This window comes from Tachypleus tridentatus, chromosome 12, assembly GCF_004210375.1.
Source record: "Tachypleus tridentatus isolate NWPU-2018 chromosome 12, ASM421037v1, whole genome shotgun sequence".
Lineage (NCBI taxonomy): Eukaryota > Metazoa > Arthropoda > Merostomata > Xiphosura > Limulidae > Tachypleus > Tachypleus tridentatus.
This window is the reverse complement of record NC_134836.1, coordinates 77,275,892-77,298,934: the sequence shown is the minus strand read 5'-3', so window position 1 is coordinate 77,298,934 and position 23,043 is coordinate 77,275,892. Positions and strand designations below refer to the sequence as shown.

The 23,043-nt window shown below is 35.3% G+C and overlaps 1 protein-coding gene across 4 annotated transcripts in view; it reads left to right on the top strand.

The window, feature by feature from the left end:
* The window catches only part of LOC143233686 (MFS-type transporter SLC18B1-like), a 53,100-nt gene extending 36,587 nt beyond the window's left edge, over nucleotides 1-16,513 (top strand). For all 4 annotated transcript variants that reach the window (XM_076470186.1, XM_076470187.1, XM_076470188.1 and 1 more), the window contains exons 11-14: nucleotides 2,447-2,542; nucleotides 2,925-2,999; nucleotides 7,288-7,381; nucleotides 16,306-16,513. In XM_076470186.1, the coding sequence (XP_076326301.1) occupies nucleotides 2,447-2,542; nucleotides 2,925-2,999; nucleotides 7,288-7,381; nucleotides 16,306-16,404 (364 nt within the window). In that variant the 3' untranslated portion in view covers nucleotides 16,405-16,513. The remainder of the gene's footprint in view (nucleotides 1-2,446; nucleotides 2,543-2,924; nucleotides 3,000-7,287; nucleotides 7,382-16,305) is intronic.
* Nucleotides 16,514-23,043: the final 6,530 nt, after the last annotated feature.

Genomic DNA, 23,043 nt, shown 5'->3' with positions numbered 1-23,043 from the left:
GTTTCTCTTTTGAAGCAGCACTTAATTAAAAATAATGTAAAGTACACGCTGCTATCTTTCTGTTGCATTTTGCATGAGGAAAATGTATGTGCTCAGATATGTAAAAGTGATTAATTAAAACATTTTATGGACAGTTTATTGAGTCTTTGATGAAAAGTAGTGACTGTACGTTTTATGAGCTTACTGATTTTGCAAATGTAAGATGGTTAAGAAGATGAAAAGTCTTGGAATTACTTACTTCCTCATTTCCTCAAACAAAAAAAGTATCTTGTTGAAAAAGGTAAGATTGAAAATTTCCCTGAAATTGAAACTTTGTTATGGCAGTGTGATTTGCACTTTCTGTGCGACATGATGGCTCACTTGAATACGAAGCTTCAGGAAAGAGGTAAAATAATAAGCGAGCAATCACAGTCTACTCATGAATTTCAATTAAAGCTAAACCTCCTTGCGAAACAGTTACAAAAGAATGATTTGACACATTTTGCAAAGTTGAATAGTTTTCTAGAAAATAATAAGGACTATGATTTCTCTGATGTTAAAGATGACCTCTATGTTAACTGAATCAAAAATCTTTCTTAGAAATTTGAATCACGTTTCTCCGAATTTAAATTTTGAAATTGATATTTGAATTTTTGCATGATCCATTTCAATTTGACTTAGAACATTTCAGTAAGGAAATTACATCATCTTTGTCTTTGGATAAGTGTGGATTTGCAGACGAGATGCTTACCCTGGAAAGTGTAGAACACATAAAAGGTAAACAAAAATGTTCTATCAGAGAGATGTGGCTCACTATTCTGATAAATGAGTCTTCCAAATTTAGAGATAGCAATTTCAAAATTATTTTCCATGTTTGGATCCACATGGGTGTGTGAGTCAACATTTTCTACGCTAGATTTTCTTAAGTTTACATATATATCTTGGCTTATTGACATAAATTTAGAGGTAGAGCCAAGATGCTCATGAGCATAGATATTAAGCCATGTTTGACGAAACTTGTTGATGAAAACCCTCATCAATTTTCACATTAAAGGTCAGTTGAAATGCAATTATTTTGATTAAGCTGACATCTTTCAACATTTTTTTGAAGAGTGTGGCCAATGTTGTTTTCATTAGCCACAGCTGTGGCCACTATGAAAAATAAGTTTCCCACTCCTGGTTTAGTCCATTATGCAAATATCTGACACTGTATTGCACAATGGTCTACGGTATGCATGAAATGGGACTAGAGCGTAAAATTATTCGCTGGTTATCTAACTTTTTGCAAAATAGAATAGATATAGAGGGAACCTTTTCTGCATACTTTACTCCAGAGGCTGGCGTCCCTCAGGGAGGGGTGGTTAGCCCTATACTCTTCATGATGTATGTAAACAATATGTCACTGAAGGATCTTAATCGTGGATTTTCTTCACAGTTCGTAGATGAACTGGTATTCCAGAAAAGTGCCCCAACACCAGCAATAGCAGTCACAAATATACAACCACAATTAAATAGAATAAGTGAATATTGCCAAAAATATAAATTAAAAATAATAAAAAAACACAATTAATCGTATTTAACAAACTGACAAGGCACAAAAAAATACACCCAGAAATATACATGAATGGAACATTATTTTCAGCCGTGAGGGCGTTATAATATGACGGTCAATCCAACTATTCGTTGATAAAAGAGTAGTCCAAGAGTTGGCGGTGGGTGGTGATGACTAGCTGCCTTCCCTCTAGTCTTACACTGCTAAATTAGGGACGGCTAGCACAGATAGCCCTCGAGTAGCTTCGTGCGAAATTCAAAAACAAACAAACAATTAAAAAGGGAGGAAAAAGGGCCACCATCAATTAGACTTCCTAATTATAGGGCAAATAATATCGATAAATATAAGAAAATGGTACATGGACATTGCCCTAAAAAGGGTCGGAGTAAACTCAGGCCACTCTGACCCTAAAGCAGTAGCCATACCAACCAACTCATACTGTATGGTCATGTGTCTTCCAAATTTAAAGATAACAATTTCAAAATTATTTTCCATGTTTGGATCCACATGGGTGTGTGAGTCAACATTTTCTACCTAGATTTTCTCAAGTCTAGATACATATCTCGGCTTACTGACATAAATTTAGAGGCGTACCTGACCTTCCAGGGTACATAAGATCACCCAAATCCCGAGAGAGAGAGAGTGTGTGTGATTGGTTGCTTTTAACAGTGCTTGGTATCATGGTAGCTCAGTAGCGTAGAGGTACGTTTGTGGACTTACAACGCTAGAAACCGGCTTTCGATACCCATGGTAGGCAGAGCACAGATAACCTTTGTGCTTAATTATGAAATTAATTAATTGGTTTTAATTTTGATGGAATACTCTGCTAATAAATGGTTTTAATATTTTCTTAATTACATCAAATTCAAAGAGAAAACGTCAGCTAATATTATTTCCTTTTTTTTTTTTTTTTAGGAAACTATGGATAGTCATTGTTTCATTGCTTTTACATGGATTTGGCATTGGCGCTGTTTTAGTATCAGCTTTCGTTGGTGCTTTACGAGACACAATGTAAGTAAATAATTTTTATTGCAATTTCTACCAGACATTATTTGTGAGCTACATAATTTAAGAATTAATTCAAATTAAAATAGATAAATCTAAAAAAGATATCATTATTGGAGGAGCAAAGATATATATATATTAATGGATTTCTGTTGCTTCCAGGTGGTTCAACTGTAAGTCTGAGGGTTTATAACGCTAAACATTGGGTGTTTTTGTTGGTTATTTCATTATAACATGAATTATTTTAATTATAGGAAGTGTTTACGTGATGACATACTAAGCAATCAAAGATGATACTTATCTGAGAACATCATATAATATTTAATATTGAAGAAATAAAGGCGGAACTGAAAATTACATTACTCAGTTTTTATGTTTTCTTTTACAGAAAACGTGGGTTTCCTGATGACTTAACAACACATGGTTTAGTGTCTTCATTATTTGCATCTTCGGCATCTTTAGGGTAAGTGTTTTATGTTCCATTAGATTCCTGCTCGATGTTTTCTATAAGAGAAAGGCAAAACCAGCTTTAAATGGTGTTATGTAATCGACAGGTATCGTTGAAGATTATCGAATATTACATGTGTCACAGATAACTGTGAATTAGCTTGTCGTATTCTACAGCATAAGAAATAAGACAGGTGAATTTACTGTATTACGACATTTGTGGTTTTTCTATTTTCGTCCAAATCTATTTTGAGGTTCGTTATTTCAATAATTTAAACTGAATTTATAATTTTTTCTCTAAAATCTGTAACCTGGATCAGAACGAGTTAGAGAAAAAAGAAGAGAAGACATTTTACAAGCAATAGTATGTTTGAGTTTTTAGATGTGTTTGGTCTTTGTTTCCAAAATGGCGGCCTCTTGTGGGCACAAGCATATTGGGTGGTATTTTGATGTTGATACTCGCTTCAAGACAGCATTCTCTCAGTAGTAATGAATGAGCTCAGTGGCATCATATTTCATCAGGGATTATTCAATATGACTACAATGATGCAAGATGAACAGCATTCTCTCAATAGTAATGAATGAACTCAGTGGCATCATATTTCATCAGGGATTATTCAATATGACTACAATGATGTAAGATGAACAGCATTATCTCAGTAGTAATGAATAAACTCAGTGGCATCATATTTCATCAGGGATTATTCAATATGACTATAATGATGTAAGATGAATGATTCTTGATTTCAAAATGGTAACTTCCCAGTGGTAGCGCAAATCTTTACACGTTTGGTGATAAGTAAGACTCATAGCTCTTGCATACTGTGATGAAATCCATAAGAACATATTCTCATTACTTAATGAGACTAAAATATCCTCGCCATGACTGAAAATTTAGTTTAAGAACATCTATGTCCAAATAATTCGTTTTGATAGATTACTAACCTACCTTACATGTTCATGAATAAAGTATTGTGAATATCTTTAAATAAATTAATTAATAACTAATCACATCAATTAATACTATCTATAACATACCACATATTCTTAATGATATAGCTGAAATAAGTTTTCAAATAAGAATTCTTACACAACAATTTATGAATAATAAAAAAATAGCAGCTTGAACTTGGAAACCGTTTTCCCTTGGTTCATGGAACGTGGTACATATATGGAAAATCAAACTTAAAGTATCTGGCGAGTTTTAATATGTTAATTTCTCAATATTATAGGATCTAAATACACAAGATGATGTCAGTTTTCATTTATAGAACCTGAATTATTTACAGTAGGTGTCTGTGACTTGTTGGCAATAAATTTCGAAAATAAACGGACAGCACACAATCCACTTGTCTTAAAATAATTCTCTTTTTTGTCAAAAGTCCAAATTACTTTAGAGCAAACTCACAAGATAAATTGCTCTTCTTTATATCTGTTGTTACAATACAAACTGTAGAACTCACTTTAAAATCACCAATGTAATTGTTGATTACCAAAATTGTATCAAGAGATTTAAATAATTGTCTCCATCTTCATCAAAGTTTGCACAGGCAGGTCAAATTACTTTAAAACACCTTTTGACAAGAGAAATTATTCTTCCTTATCTCTGTTGTTACAATACAAACAGTGAAAATCACTTTAGACAGGTCCATTATTTGTGAAACTGACAGTTACATAACTAACTTCACTTTCACTAATATTACTTTCTTATTTTCAATAACTTGATTTCTTAACTTCCTCTCTGTTTCTGCACGTAATTATAACTAGTGACAGAAAAACCTATAAATATCTAACCACCTAGTAATAATGATACCACAAATAACGAGAAAAACTTAGAAACACCAAGTAAGATGACGTCAACAATATTATACAATCCTAGTATAACTGTTAAATTACATAAAAACGAACGACTAATACAAAGTTGCATAACGAAACTAGTCATATTGGTTTGGTTTGTTTTAAATTTCGCGCAAAGCTACTCAAGGGCTATCTGGGCTAGCAGTCCCTAATTTAGCAGTGTAAGACAAGAGGGAAGGAAGCTTGTAACCACCACCCACCGCCAACTCTTGGGTTATTCTTTTACCAATGAATAATGGGATTGACCATCACATTATAACGCCCTCACGGCTGAAAGGGTGAGCATGTTTAGTGTGATGGGGATTCGAACCCGCGACCTACGGATTACGACGAGTCAAGTGCCTTATCCACCTGGCCATACCTGGTAACTAGTCATAACTATTGCTTTTAAAATTAAGTTTTCACACTTGTTATGAAAACCAAGTAACTATTAAATATCAGATAACTAAATAATGGCTCTAAAACTAGACAGTTTCGCATATCCAAATTTTGGACAATGTTAGTCTAGTGCTATACCACACTATCATTCCGTCGTCCTTTAGTATTATTCAATCAGAAGTAGTTTAGGTGTAGATCAACCACTAAAATACAGAAGATATCTAAATGACCCTACAGAGGGGTCTGGGACCTTAAGTCTAATATTCACAAAGACGTCGACATGCCAAAAGCATTTTAGCTCACTTACCAAAGTAGAGGAAAACCGAGTGATCACACAGTTGGCGTTTATAGATCTCAGTATCCAATCTGCAACTTCGGACCAAAAGCTCACAAGTCTTTAGGTCCGGCATGGCCAGGTGGGCTAAGGCGTTCGACTCGTAAACTGAGGGTCGGGGGCTCGAATCACGGTCGTACCAAACATGCTCGCCCTTTCAGCAGTGGGAGCGTTATAATGTGACGGTCAATCCCACTATTCTTTGGTAAAAGAGTAGCCCAAGAGTTGACGGTGGGTGGTGATGACTTCCTTCTAGTCTTACACCACTAAATTAGGGACGGTTAGCTTTGCGCAAAATTAAAAAGAAACAAACAAGCACAAGTCTTTCACCCACGCCAAAGGCAACTAAAATCTAAATATTTCCTTATAAAATTATAAAGTTCAAACATATACAGTATTATAACTTGATTTATAAGATGCATACTGATGACAAGTATATTCATATATATTGAAAATAAAGTAAATTAATGAAATATTGAATACACCCATCTCTTCAGAAGGGGGCCTACAACGGCCAGGTGGTTAGGGCACTCATCTTGTAATCTAAGAGTCGCTGCTTCGAATCCCCGTTTCTCCAAACATGTTCGCTCTTTAAGCTGTGGGGGTGTTATTATGCGACGATCAACCCCGATATTCGTTGGTAAAAGAGTAGCCCACGAGTTTACGGTGAGTGATGATGACTAGCTGCTTTCCCTCTAGTTTTATAGTGTTAAATTAGGGACGGCTAGCGCAGATAACCGGCCCGGCAATCAGGAATCATTCTCATTATGTCCTCATCATCATCACTGGTATCTTCTTTATCAGGACTGTTTTCTCTAAACATAACTTTTTTTTAATGGGAATTTGTTCTCTCAGGGTTTCATTCTCAGTAGAACTTTCTCTCTCTCTCTCTTTACAAATTTGATATTAATCTTAATTATATGTGATTAGTTTGTAGTTTACACCAGATCCTCCTGTTGTTTGTTTGTTTGTTTAGAATTAAGCACAAAGCTACACAATGTGTTATTTGTGCTCTGCCCATCAAGGGTGTCGAAACCCGGTTTTTAGTAGTGAGAGTCTGCAGATATACCGTTATGCCACTAGGAGGTGCCTCCTGTTTACATCTAGATGACAGTATGATTAGATAATACTTTATATTTGAGCTTAGTATTGTTTTCTTAATTTTATTATAAAATGTAAACATGGATACACGAAGTTCCAAAATTATTAGTAGTACTGAAGATCACATATTTATCAACATTTTCTTAAAACTTTATAACAGATATCCTTGATTTGGCTGTAATATTCGTCCAAAAAAGATTAATTTATGACAAAGTTGCATGCAATGCTGTGATATAAATAACTTGACGAAATTGACTTTTTTACTTTCTCCAATGCTTTATTTGTATCAGCTTAAACAACTGTTTTATCCTTTCTTTATTAGAAATATATTTCTCTCCACTCATATTCCACTGTCGGTTTTTCCTTATAAAAAACAAGGACAGTTGTTATAAAACTGAAATTAGACATTGAGCTGGTCTTTTGTCGTTATTAAACTTATTTTAGTCATACTTTATGACGGCTTTATTGTTGAGAAAACGTTTACGATGGCATTTTAGGATTATTTCTAGATCTGCTTAACAAAACGATGTTTTAGGATTCAAGTTTTAAAAATGTGTAATTTATCACTTGCTTCCAGATAATATGTGGATTTTTATAAATTTAACACTTTCAATTTATTCTCAAACAATTTCAGTTCGTTCATCGGTCCCTCTGTCGGAGGTTATTTGTTGGAAAAAATAGGATATAGAAATGGAACCTCAGTACTTTTAATTATTGAAGCCATATTGGTAAGAAGTTTTATAGACTTTAACGTTGCGTGTATAGTTATTTTTATATACAAAGTTATTTATGTTTTAAACTCAGTCTACTGCCATAAGTGAATTTTAGAATAATCTAAATTGATTTCACTTTTTATACAGTAGCTAACTGACGGAATTTATGAAAACAGAGTCAACACAGTTGTGGGCGAACTTAAAACATTTAGCCCAAAGAACTAATTTATGCCACCACAAAATTTCCAAATAGAATGTGCCATTTGTACCATTTAATCAACAGTTAACTATTTCCTTTGTTACAAGACAAAACTGCTGCCTGGTAGGGCAGTGGTAAGTCTACGGATTTACATGACTAAAATGAGTGGTTTGATTATTCTCTGTAGGCTCTGTAAATGTTAATTAAGTTATTAACATTTCTGTTTTAAACTGATAAAGTATGACGTTATTTAAGTTATTAACATTTCTATTTTAAACTGATAAAGAATGACGTTATTAGAGTTACAAACATTTCTGTTTCAAACTGATAAAGTATGATGATATTTAACTTACAAACATTTCTGTTTCAAATTGATAAAGTATGATGATATTTAACTTACAAACATTTCTGTTTCAAACTGATAAAGTATGATGTTATTTAACTTACAAACATTTCTGTTTTAAATTGATAAAGTATGATGTTATTTGAATTATCATTAGTCTTAGAGTGTTGTAATAGCATCACAAAATGATAACGTTTGCACTAGAGATTTAATTATGTTCGCGTAAAAATATAAAAACTGTTTTTATTTATTTAATTGTTATTAAAAAAATCTCCACCAACAACAACAGAGCACAAATTTTCAGTGAGAAGCCTTCTTCAGATCCCAGCTCTAAACAAACCACAAACAAACTCAGATAACATATATTTATTAACTCCTTGCCTAGCCTATAGACGGCTCAGGAGTGGAAATAAACGTGTACAGTAAATATTAAACGTGAAAATCAAAACTCGGTTCAGTTGCTTTGAACATAAGAAAAATGTGTATCAGAACAACAATATTTTACGCTTTCAAACACTGGATGATATTAGTATACATACGAATTAAAATATAGTTCTTCCACATACGGAAGTTATGAAATTTACACTGGCATTAAAAGCAAAATTTCTTTGTTTTTTTACAAGTACATGATAACAACGACGAAATAAAATGATATGCTTATCATACCCGACACAAACCAAAAATAAGTATCCTAATCATGAAATGATAAACAACTGACTCGTCATATACAGAGTAACTCTAAACTGTCAAGTTAATGGAAAGGCAAAAAACAGTCACATACCCTAGTCAAGTAAATAAATATAAAAAGTGTGATATAAAGTATGCATAAATCAATGACTTGTATATAAAAATAAACTTTCCTAATAAATACACCAGAAACGAAAACAATAAAACTTGGACAATAATAACAACAACAAAAAAGAGGCAAGTAGGTGTTTACAATGCTTCGGTCCAGAAACTCTTCCTCTGGTGACTTGAAACTTTGTTTTCGATTTAAATGTATTGCAGCAGTTTTTGTATAATTTTGTATAAACAAACAAAAACTATTCATACGCGCCAAAACTACCTACATTAATGTTGTCCTACAAATACACTGCTTGACACTGGTAGATCTGGAATTTAACCAAAGAACAGAGAACGACACTCTTGTACACGTTTCTCACCGCTATGTGGTATCCTGGCATTTTTTATTCCAATAAATTAATTTTCTTCTTGATGAACTAAACCACAATGTTATCCACTTAACAGGCCCGGCATGGCCAGGTGGTTAAGAGTAGCCCAAGAGTTCGAATCTCCGTCACACCAAACATGCTCGCTCTTTCAGCCGAGGGTGCGTTATAATTTTACGGTCAATCCCACTATTCGTTGGTAAAAGAGTAGCCCAAGAGTTGGCAGTGGATGGTGATAACTAGCTGCCTTTCCTCTAGTCTTACACTGCTAAATTAGGGATAGCTATCGCAGATAGCCCTCGTGTAGCTTTGCGCGAAATACAAAAACAAACCAAATGCACTTAACAACAACGTTACACTACACTTCGATGACGTAATAAACATATTAAATGTTGAACTGTTTTTCTTCACCTTTATCTTACAAAGTTTTTAACAGCATTATGTCAAAAGAAATGCATGCATGTCTGCCACATAATAAGTCCAGGAAGATTCAAATAATTTAACATTTAACTTGGGTAAGTTTGGAAGAATTATAAATTGCGATGATGTGTTTGTTTTGTTTATTTCTGTTTAATCCACTGATTTCGTTTTACTAATCCTCCTTGTGGCACAGGGGTTTGTCTAAAGACTCACAACGTTAAAAATCAAATTTCGATACTTGTTATGGGCAGAACACAGACAGCCCATCGTGTAGCTTTGCGCTTGACAACAAAACAACATTGTCTTACTTTGTTATTTCTACTGCCTCTCGCTTTTATTTCGGGTTATTTCTTATGATAAGTACAAGACTCGAAAAGTTCATATATGAAAGATTTAATTTAACAAATGTAGTTAATTTAAGGGGATTTCGAGGGGGAGAGTCTGGAGGGTTTCACTTGTTACGTATTACAATTTCAAATAGCCTGAAAGTGAATTAAATGATATTTTTGATTTAGAAGTTAAATAAATGTCGATACGTATTCAGTTTATGATATTACAAGAAGACTGATACACAGTTTTCTTTTTAATACAAATATATTTTAATATGCAAACAATAATACTATTTACAACAACGGTTATTAAAAATAATGAACAATATAAAAAAGTCTTATAAGCTTACAAACACTATTTAGTCTTATATCTAGTCTGGAACTTCCATGATATATTGTCAAGGACTCACGATGAACGAGTTAATTTCGAGTGTGACTTTGGTTCAATTCACTGAAAAGGGGAGCTAGCTTGCATTGTATTCTTCTTTATTCGCCGATTACGCGTCGAGTTTTTCCACAAATGAAGTTATATATTTTTCTTAAAAACATTAATGTCCAATGTGAATCAGCCGAAGTTAAACGATTTGTAATGTTCGAAATTTATAAACATTCCTGATCAAATATCTGAAGCTCCCAATTGATAAACGTCAATAACAGTTATAGTTTCTGGGGTTTATAGTATACTAACTGTGGCAAACCAACAATATATACTGTCTTTTGACTCGTCGCGTTTGTTGCATTTATAGGAGTGAGGAGAATTTCTAGACATTTCAGCCTGCACAACAATACCGACGATGCACTGGTGTTTACAGACACACATATATTGTTGATTCTTACACTCAGGAGAATCTTCTACAATTTTAGTGAATAGGCGGCAATTTTGCGATACACATTTAACAGTATAAGTTATATACATTTCTAAATATAAATTAACTAAAACATACATCGATATTAAAATAGATTAATGATAGTAAATCAATCACACATTTTATACATGTTACTGGTAATCAAGTATTATTCATTTTTATTATAAAAAAAACAGTAAACTGCTAGAAGTAATCGCAAAATTACTTTATGCCAAGTGATAGAAAAGAACATAAACAATAAATCTTCATAATTAAATTTTAAAAACGAAAAAATAATTAGTTCCACTCACCTGAATTTAGCCATCTTTGTAAAGATTTAAATGATACAGTCAGTTTTGTATAGCAGAAGCCTGACTAGTTCGAGTTGTTCTTCCAGCAAACATACTGCAAAGAAAAATGGCGACGTCCATGGTGAAACACACTCGTTGGGTGTTTGGGTGACCAGACATCCTTCGAAAGTTCATCTAACATGTCGGACATATAACGTACTAATTTTGCATTACTTACATTGTTTTTAACATTCTTGAAAAGGCAGACAGTTGTCAATGTCTGTGCTGCCTAAGAATTGCTCGATCAGGCAGTTTCTGCTATCTGGTTATTCTTTGCACTCAGCAAATATGAGATTAAACTCCTTTTTATTATTTCTGCGAACTGAGGTAGTTTCTTCCTCGAGGAGTCTTACCTCTTCATGGGTAGTCAAGATATCTTATGTTGAATCTTGTGACGCAAGACTTAAAAGAGTATTATGATTCATTCAGCTCTGGTAAAACAACCTGTCTTAACAGGGTAGCAGTGTGACTTTACAAAACCCAAAGATTTGTTTGGTTTGTTTGTTTTAAATTTCGCGCAAAGCTACACGAGGGCTATCTGCGCTAGCCATCCTTAATTTAGCAATGTAATACTAGAGCGAAGACAACTAGTCATCACCACCTACCGCCAACTCCTTTTGTTGGTTACTCCCTTACCAACGAATAGTGGGACTAACCGAAACATTAGAACGCTCCCACGGCTGAAAGGGTGAGTATGTTTGTTATGACGGGATTCGAACCCGCGACCTTCGGATTATGAGTCAAGTGCCTTATTCACCTGGCCATGCCGGACCAAAACTATCTGTTTAAAGTACAAGCTATTATATAGCTTGTTGATGTTACCGTAATCAAAAGGCCGCGTACAGCAAAAATGTTTTTTGGATCACATTATAGCTAGAATTTTGTAATGGATTCGAAGCAAACACAGATGGGTTTGTGGACGTCGTGGGAATCACCAAGTCATGCGTTGTTGGGCAACATTCAATCCATTGTGTATCAAAACCCGGTTTCTAGCGATGTAAGTCACCAGACATTCTGCTGTGCCACTGGGAGGACTGAAAAAAATAAGCCAATAATTTTTTAGAATTTCAGTCGTGAAATGGATCTGTGGCTGAAGGCAAGATTGAATCTGTAATTGCAGCAGTACATGTAAATTTAATCTTGTATAACAGCCTTTATTTTGTGAATTTTTTTGTTTGAAGTTAAGCACAGAGCTACTTATATTATGAACCCCATCATATATCGGGGAGCGACAGGCCTTTGGATTTACCCCAACCGCAAGTAAATCGAAAAATACTTGGTAGATAGCAGTACTGTCTACATTAGTATAGTGTTCAAATACTTCCACCAGCTGAGAGCCTATCATATATCTCACCACTAGTCTTACTTGCTTATCAGCTGATGATTGGTTACTTCATTTGCATGGATATGCAAAACTTCTCCAACAAGCTGTTTTTCACTTATTTTACTGTGGATTCAGTGATATTTTGCTTCAGACACCAAACAAGTTTGCTTCAGTTTTGGGGCATGTTTACATCTTTATTTTGGAGACTATAGTCATTATACACTGTATGGATTATGGAAAGGATAAAGAAGCAAAGGCGTACTTTGAACGTATCAGTTTGGTGTTTTCTGTTATTTTTAATGAAAGATATTTTACAGAACTATTGTTGAGATGCGTGGTTGTCAGCTAGAGCATAAATAAACATGATAACATGGACTATAAAGACGTGGTGAGACTCCAAAAGAGTTTCATTACAACATACTTAATATTTGTATAAGATACTATTACTAAAATCACAATAATACTACTCTCTAGGAATCACCATAGATCACATAGAAAAAAAGTCATAGTGTATGTTACATACCTACAATAATTGCAATTCCACAAAAGTGTTACAACTGAAACTGGTGGTTAAGGCGCTAGACTCGTAATCTGAGAGTCGCAGTTTCGAATCCCCGTCGCACCAACATGCTCGTCCTTTCAGCCGTGGAGACGTTATAATGTGGCGATCAATCTCACTATTCATTAGTAAAAGAGTAGCTGAAGAGTTGGTGGTGGGTGGTAATGACCAGCTGTTTTTCCTCTAGTCTTACACTGCTAAATTAGGGACGGCTAGCGCAGATAGCCTTCGTGTAGCCTTTCTTTCATCCATATTTATGTCACAATTTTTAGAATGCAGGGACAATTTTTGCTTCTTTGAAAGGGTGCATTTAATTTCTTGAAAGTCTCAATATGCAGCGGTCTTTGTTACGTCACTCATTTAGACTCGACTTAGCTACTGTTTTAGCTTTGTGATTTCATTTGTGGAGATTGAACCACGAATAAGCTAATCGCAATAAGTGACGTAACAAAGTTTGCGCAAATTAGAATTGAATTGTTAGGCCTATAGCACAGTTTCGTTATACTGGAGTGGGCCTACCAAAAAAGCCATGGGAAGATGATAAGAGCAATCTTTGAAAATAACATCATTTTACACACGAACTTTCACAAAGACGTAGATTCCTACTTCAGATTAGAACTGAAAAATCCGTAAGCAGTTTTAAAGTTTTGATAAATTGTTCATGTGTTGAACATTGACACTGAGCGTATTACGTTGAACACTATCGCAACACTCGTTCGTTTTTCAACTCAAGCGGTTGGAAGCACTGCCGAAAATGATTCCTTGATTTTCTGCGTTCAGAGTTGGAAAAAAAACACAAAAAAATAAACGCATATAAAATATATAAAGTATAAATTTTCAAGGGCGCCGTGATTAGTTCAAAGTTAATTTTAAAAAAATCGTGAAAAGGAATATTATAGTTCGGGCGGCACTCCAATCACGTTGAACACGAAAATTTCATATTATTTTCGGTTATACACATATAAGCCCAGAATACAAAGTATTGGTGTAAAACTCGTAGACCACCAACAGACCTTTGTCACCAGCCTGCAGCACAATCTTGTATACTTAAAATTATTTCGGTTTAGTTATTAATCACTAGCTCAGTAAAATTTAACTTAAAGAGTAGGGCGAAGAGAAGGTCCCTTCTGAGCGCCCTCGATTGCTTTTCGTTTCTTTTAAGGCGCAAAGAGTTAAATCGGAATACCTGCCGCAAATTTGATTTGATTGGTGTAACTGGGGAAATATTTAGCAGGACAGTATTTCTCAGCCACAGGTCGGTCACACCCGTGTTGTCAGCATACAAACAAACCATAATATGACAGAATATTCACAAGTCGGAGTAGTTTTAGGAAGCAATGAGCTAGGCCCTGGTATTGAAAATGTTGAATAACAGTGGTTCAGAATAACGTCATGAAAGCCACAACTGTTTCTCGCCTAATGGGAGTGGGAGAAGGGTGGGATATGTACCCCTGTGCCACCTCTGAATACACGAACTATTAATAACGCACTGTTACTTGTAGCACTGACTTGATAGTAACAAATTTATACACAGCAATGCACAATTCTGAACACCTGTGCGAACAGCGAATGTTTCGTTTAACATACTGTAATAACCCCGTTTGCCATCATGGAGGCTCGGCATGGCCAGGTGGTTAAGGCACTCGACTCGTAATCTGAGGATCGCGGGTTCGAATTCCCGTCACATCAAACATGCTCGCCCTTTCAGCCGTGGGGGCGTAAAAATGTTACGGTCAATCCCACTATTCGTTCGTAAAAGAGTAGCCCAAGAGTTGGCGGTGGATGGTGATAACTAGCTGTCTTCATTTTTGTCTTACATTGCAAAAGGGACAGCTATCGCAGATAGCCCCCGTATAGCTTTGCGAAAATTCAAACAAACAAACATTCTAATCATGGTCCGTATCTTATCATACATGTGTATTGTTGGTATGGTTGCATCATAAGTTACATAGGTTATCTTGAAAGTAAACTCCATTGTTCTGGTTTACTGAAACAAGCAAAAACTGATTATGTTATATTAATTGATTTTCTTTTTAAGGACAGCGTTTCGTTCAGTGAAGTTAACATAGAAGTGAAATTCGATGTCGAACATATTGTTATTTGCTTACTGTGTTTTGGTTTGACTGCTATTAAGGCTTTTGAAATTGTAAGGCACAGTGGCTTTCAATACATATGGCGAGCATAGGACAGATAACCCAGATTGGTGCTGAACTACAAACGAACAAACTCTGTTCAGAAGTAACACCGGTTCGAATTCCGTCTGATATTTCGGTTCTACGTTAGTGATTAAGTCAGCATTTCAGAGGTGATTTCTCGATTAATGCTGTGTTTGTTTATTTTTTAATTTCGCGCAAAGCTACACGTGAGCTGTCTGCGCTAGCCGTTCCTAATTTAGCAGTGTAAGACAAGAGGGAAGTTACCTAGTCATCACCACCCACCGCCAACTCTTAGGCTACTCTTTCACCAACAAAAAATGTGATTGTTAGTCACACAATAACGTTCCCACTGCTGAAATGGTGAACATGTTTGGTGTAACGGGGATTCGAACTCGCGACTCTCAGATGACAAGTCGAGCTCCCTACCCACGTGGCCATGCTGCGCCTTGATTAAAGCTTTAATATGTTAAGCAGATGATCTACAGCATATGATTACCACTGGTCTACCGCTAGTACAGCGGTAAGTCTACGGATTTACAGCGCTAAAATCAGGGGTTGAACTCCCCTCGGTGGACTCAACAGATAGTCCGATGTGGCTTTGCTATAAGAAATAACACACATGATTACCACTGTATCAGTTTTCATTTTGTCAGAAACATTTGTTAACAGTCAGCATATAAGTTTAACTGTCATGTTTAATTTTGTGTAGCTCTGAACGAAGATCCAAAAATATTTATTTTTAGTATTTGTTTGTTTGAAGTTAAGCACAAAACTACACAAAGGACTATCTTTTCTCTGCTCATGACGGGTATCCAAATACGTTTTCTACTTTCGTAAGTCCGCAGACATACAGCTGTGACCCTGGGCAGAGTGGGAAGGACATGTCTTGAAATCCGTGTTTAAAGGCATTTGCCCTAATTGCTGTGCAAAGACACGGCAAGGATTTAATAAACCTATGACAATGTTGACAGTTAGTGGTAGATAATATATTAAAAAGAAAAACACGCATTAAGTAACATATTCGTACACTCCTTAATATACTTAATATCAATATTTTTGGACTAGAAAAACTGGAGAAACTTCGTTTAAGATTATTGTAAAGAAATAAATATATTGTTAGTAACTTTTAAATGTTCTACATTGACGAATATTTTTCTTTTCTTTGGCGTAAGTACGTAAACCTGTGTGCTATTGTTACCCGAGAAACGTGTATAATGTTTACCAATAAATGTTCATGTCTTACAGGTATGCATCCTTGTGATATACTTGGTGTGGGACTATAGAATGAAAAAGAAGGAACATGGCTACGAGAGAAAGTCAGATCAACAATACTTAACTAAATAAAAAGAAATATGTTCGTCTGATAAACATCTCACATGTGTAACATGCACCAGACTGATTTCAACAATGTAGCATCCTAACAATTAAAATGTTCGTAGCAATGCCAACCAAACACAACCTAATTTATTATAGTCACGCTGAATTAATGTGCAATAATTCGAGTTTTGCTTGCAGTAATATTTTTATAATTTTGTTAAGTTTAAGGATATGAAAACAATAACAACACAAAATCAACTTTGTATACGCACGTGATTATAAACTGTTAAAAAACAAGTTATAATGCCAGAATTAAAATAATTATTAAAATAACTTTAGTTTATCTATCAGCACAAAATCATTTCTCCCTTTCTCATAGAACTTTATAATGGCATCCGAAACTTAATATTGGGTTGCACTTTTTTTTTCTTTATGCCACGCTAATAAGCAACATTCGATTTGGCGCAGACTCCAAACTACCTTTTATTTTTATTGTTCTGTTACGTTCAATTTATTGACGAGTAAGGTTTGTGTTTGATTCAGAAAATTACAGCATCGAGTACGGCGTTAGATATTCAGTAAAACTAGGATCTGATGAGTGTGTTTGTTTTTGAATTTCGCACAAAGCTACTCGAGGGCAATCTGTGTTAGCCGTCCCTAATTTTGCAGTGTAAGACTAGAGGGAAGGCAGCTAGTCATCACCACCCACCGCCAACTCTTGGGCTACTCTTTTACCAACGAATAGTGGGATTGATCGTAACATTATAACGCCCCCACGGCTGAAAGGGCGAGCATGTTTGGCGCGACGGGTATGCGAACCCTCGGATTACGTGTTACACGCCTTAACGCGCATAGCTATGCCGGGCCCTGATGAGTGTGTCAGATGAAGAACATGGCTGTGATTACCACTGCCTTGGCCCAGCATGGCCAGGTGATTAAGGCACTCGACTCGTAATCTGAGAGTCACGGGTTCGAATCCCCGTCACAACAAACATGCTCGCCCTTTCAGCCCTGGAGACGTTATAATATGTACGGTTAATCCCATTATTCGTTGGTAAAAGAGTAGCCCAAGAGTTGGCGGTGGGTGGTGATGACTAGCTGCCTTCCCTTTAGTCTTACATTGCAAAATTAGGGACGGCTAGTTTAGCGCAGATAGCCCTTGAACAGCTTTGTGCGAAATTCAAAAACAAACAAACCGTTGTCTTTTCCAACTAAATTCGGAAAATCCAAGAAACGTGCCCCAGAGTGGAAATGCAACCTTGTGGCCGACTGGTAACAACATTTAGGCTTACTCTTCCTTCTCAAAGACTAAAACGACACAAACCCAGCTGTGAGAACGTACCTGAAGTGGACACTGAAGTTCAACAATGAAGACGGTTGACAAAACATACAGCATTGAATTTAAAATTTTGAACGTTTCGAAATAACGTATTTTATTATCAGTTTTTTTCAGATTTTGCTGAAGATGGAATAAACTATTCCGAAATGTTCAAACTCGTGAATGAAATATTGTGTGTTTAGTCAATCATCTTCATTTTCATTACTGAACACAAGTTCATTATTTGGTTTCTCTAAAATTTTTACGTTACCTTGTGGCACCGCGGTATGTCTGCGGACAAGGTTACATCGGGTTTTGATGCCTCTGGTCGTCAGAGCACAGAGAGCCCATTGTGTAGCTTTGTGCTTAACACCAAAGAAACAAACAACATTTTTACTTGCATTTCTGTACACAGAAAGATTGTGAAACGCAACTCGGTTGTTTACTGTCATAGTTTTTTTAGGAATTTTGGTGTTGTGCTCTCCCATTTTCATAATAATGTCCTTTGCATTGTTGGAGATAATCTAATCTTGATCACCGTTTGAACGTTAAATCTATTGAGACAGACTATTAACTCTTACACTACAAAGCCAAGTTCTAAAATTATCGTTTGCTCATCTCAGTTTATCTTTGTAGCATACTTACGTCTCTTGTTACATGTTAAAAATAATTTATTTCTCACGAGTCTCCGATTTATTATGTGGCGTACGTTACGCATTACTATTTCAAAAAACTGGCAATTTTAATTTGAACTTAGAAGCTAATTAAGTGTTAACGTATATTAAATTTATGATACTGGCCAACAATATTGATACACACAATTTTCTTTCTTAACACAAATAAAAAAAAAAACACAATATATAATAACGGTTATCACTAATAGTTATTACAAATGATGGTTTACATACAAGAGTTTTATAAACTTACGAACTATATTAAGTCTTATATCCGGTCTAGAACTGGACATTTTACTGACGATCCAAATCTACGATGAGAAAATTAGTTCTTTGTTGATACACTTGTACACTTCTTTTTGATAGCTAGCTAGCTAGAAGCACCTGTGTAAGTTTTTGTTGACGACAATATCTAATGTCCTCGTAGAAATACTAACGTCCGAAGTTAGTTCATTGAAGTTAAACGGTTTCTAATGTTCGAAATCTATAAACGTGCATGGTCAAATTCTGGTTTTCTGATTAATAGGTGTTAATCACAATTATAGCTTCCGCGGCCTATAATACATTGACTGTAGCTGACTGTTAACTGCTTTTATAAGAATCACGCGAGTTTCTAGAAGTTTCAACAATGTTCGAAAACACGTTTTCGTGAAATAAATACTGTTGATTCTTGCTCTCAAGAATCTTTTACAAATTTAGAGAACTAGCGTGACTTGCTCAATACACAGCCAACAATATTCGTCACACGCAAAAAAGAGAACTATACTGAAACAAATGTAGGTATTAAAATAAACGTAGAGGTAAATCCGTTGCATTCTCTATTCTCACTGTTGATAGATTCTGGGAGAGTTATTTGGGCAGCTGGCAAAGAATTAGTTTTAAAAACTTATTTCTTCTAGAAATACAGCAACTTAAAAGTAAGATTCTTGCTTGAAAGAATCATACAATACAACTCGTATTATATGTTTACACGAAATGTAAAATTATTTCTGCAACAATTTATTATTTTTTAAACTTATACAACTATCTGTATTTTAATAATTTATTTAGAAATCGGGTTTACATAGTGTTTCTATGTTTCAATGAAAAGCTCTAGAGTAATCAAATCCTAGAGTTTAACATTGTAAGCCATCAACCCCGCAGCTGAGCTATCGTGGATTTTTTGTAAGTAGTTAACTTTAGTTCAAGTTAAAGTTGTTTTTTTCCTCACGATTGGTACTGAGATATTTTTTAGTTAATTTCTTTATTTGTGGATATATAATTACAAAAAAAAGTCTAGTACGGTTCCCAACAAAATTTTTAATTATTTTCTAAATCCAGTTACACATAGCATAATTAAACCAGGCGGGTTTCACACTCACCACGAACATAACGTATACCTGAGCTCATACCGTAAGCCTAGGTTCATAAGATGTATTTTTTTCAGATTTAGTCGTGTTGGAACAACATGTTTTACTGCAATACTTTATTTTCCACGTCGTGTGTTTTGGTCTAAACATTTTCTGTTAATCATTGAAATAAATACGACTACCAACTGCAAGAGTGTATGTGTGCGTTTTCTTATAACAAAGGAACATTGGGCTATCTCCTGAGGAGAATCGAACCCCCGATTGTAGCGTTGTAAATCCGAAGTCTTATCGCTGTGCAACTGGTGGATAACTACAACCCAATTTAACTTTTTAAAGTATCCGATATTTCGACTTGCGTCTTTATCAAGGGTTAGTCGTGTATAAAATTAAATATGGTAGTGCTGTTTGATGTCTGTTGTTATTACTTTGAAAGATGTAGCTGGACCTTTACCTAATTTGGTATTAAGTTTAATTGGATTTATGGGGAGCTACATAGAAATTATTAGTTTTGCACTTCACGTTTTCCGAATTTTTTTTTTTTACTATTACTATTACTAACCCCCTTTAATGGATCTTCACCAAATTTGGTATGTAAATTTGTTGAATCCATGCGATTTGAGTGTTTTACAATTAGTGTTTTGGAAGTGAATATTTACTTTATATTAGTTTCTTTATTTATCAGAAGAATAAAGCTTTATCTCGTAAGTTGGTGCATTACGTTCACGTAAAAGTACAATGCTGTCGTATTGTGTTTGTTCAGATAATGTGTTTGAGACTATTCAGTTGCACGTACTTAACCCTTTACAAAGATGTCAATCGAAACGTCGAGTACGTTAACAGTTTTATTTATCTACAGTTTGCGGCCGTATTTAGTTTAATAATAATTTCTAGCGTAAAGTAGTAAAATGTTAATTACGAAACATTATTGAACAACTATTTGGTACAACAGTAGAGTGTAGTTAACAACTTGTACCAGAAACCATTAGTGTCGAAAATATTACTGCCTTCTCATCTGCCCCTAAGTGATTCAGCAAACAGTCTGAAGTATCTCAAAACGGCTGATATGGATATCAACACTTTTACTAATAAAGAAGAGAACAGCGTTTCGACCTTCCAAGGTCATCTTCAGGTTAACAAAGAGAGAGTTTGCAAATGACCGTTGCCGGAAACAAACTCTTTCTTTGTTAACCTGAAGATGAACTAAGAAGGTCGAAACGTTGTTTTCTCCTTATCAATAAAAGTATTAATACCCATACCAGCCATTCTGATATACATTTTTATTTCAAGAGGGTTTCTCGTTATCAAGAAACGCCTGAAGACTTATAAAGTTAAAAATCGGTTTCAGACACCTGTTTCAGACAGTATAAATAACCCGTGAAATAGGTTAGGTTTAACATCAGATAGCTAATAATTTACACTTAATTTCGTACTTTTTGAAGGGGTGTTGGATAAAATATGGAAGAGAAAATGCTTCGATAAACATCTCACGTATGTCACACTACTGAAAATTTAAGTTTTATTTTAAATGTTGCCTTGTAATATTAAGAATTTAAAACTCATGTGCTATTAAAATATGAATTACTAGCTAGGACTTTCTGCTATATTAATTTGTGTAACATAAAGAAAAAGTAGTTTAATAAAAATTTGAATGTAAGGCAATAAAACTTTGTGTCATGCGCAGAAAAGATACCCGGAACGAGAGGGTTAAATAAGTATACGGGCATCTTGCCTAGCCAGGATAAAATAAACCTCGAAAACCACCATAATTCTACTTATTGATACCAAGTAGATAAGATAGGATATAATCACTTATCTTAATGAAAAACGTATAACTTATAGCTGTGTATGTATATTATCTCTGTTTTCAGTGTAGGCCTGGTAAACAGAGCTTTCATCTTGCAATCTGTGGATTGCCGTTTCAATTGTAGGAGCCTTATAATGCAATGGTCAGTCTTACTAGAGTAGCCCTGAAATTGTTGGTGGATGGTGTTGACTAGCTGTCTTCTATCTCTGTAAAGTTAAGGATGGTTAATACGGATGGTTTTGCCTTTATAAAGGCTGTAAAAATGTCCGTTGTGATCTCTTTTTACAGTGGCTCCAAAGGATGTAAGTCTAATGTCTCTGAACCTTGCAAATGCAGGTGACTGAGGGAATAACGGTGATTAAAAAGTAACAGCTAACACAAAGATTTCTGACGGTTTACGACTATAAAACTATTAAGCCTACAGAATAATACATTTTCACATTTTCTCAGTGAAATGGTTTTTAGGGATAGCACGTAAAATGTTACAGTGTCTTTTAGTTATATATGCTATTTATAAGCGATGATAAACTTGAACCCCGAAACATCCAACATGTATTACCCACGCGTGCGTTTCTCAATAAGGATGTGCGTGTGAGACTGTACATGAGAACTGAATTCATTATAAATTAAGGTTTCATATGAGTTCAGTATTATTGAGACCCAATAGGGCGCTCGGCTCGTAATCAAAGGGTCGTAGGCTCGAATCTCCGTCGTACAAAACATGCTCGCCCTTTCAGCTGAGGAGGCGTTATTATGTGACGGTCAATCTCACTATTCATTGTTAAAAGAGTAGCCCAGAAATTATCGGTGGATGGTGTTCAGCAGCTGTTTCCCTCCAGTTTGTCACTGCTAAGTTAGGGACGACTAGCGCAGATAGCCCTCGTGCAGCTTTGTGCGAAATTCAAAACAATGTATTTTTGAAACCGAATCCTTCAAAGAATTTCTAATCGCGCAAATTACCTTCTTTACTTACACTTTTCTTTAAAAGAGAAATAATTCAAAATACACTTTAGAAACATAAAAATATTAACTGAGGTACCAAAATACCTTAAGGTTATGTACACGTCGTGCGTTAGAAACTTTCATCTCTCTTTGTTTGTTTTGAGTTTCTCGTAAAGCTAGACGAGGGCTATCCGCGCTGGCAGTGTAAGACTAGGAGGAAGGCAACTAGTCATCACTACCCACCGCCATCTCTTGGGCTACACTTTTGCCAACGAATAGTGGGATTGATCATTAAATTAGAACGCCCTCATGGCTGAAAGTTCGAGCATTTTTGGTGGGAATGGGATTCGAACCCGTGACCCTCAGATTACGAGCTGAGCACCCTAACCACCTGGCCATGTCGGGCCTCATCTCTTCGTCAGAACAATTCAGCTATTCAAGTCAATGTTTCTTTACTAAAAATGGAAAATTCTGGTGTTATGGGTTTTTTGGCGAAAGCAACACGATAGCTTATTTACACTCTGTACACCACAGGGAATTGAACCCTGGATTTTAGCTTTCAAGTTCGTCTTAAAACCT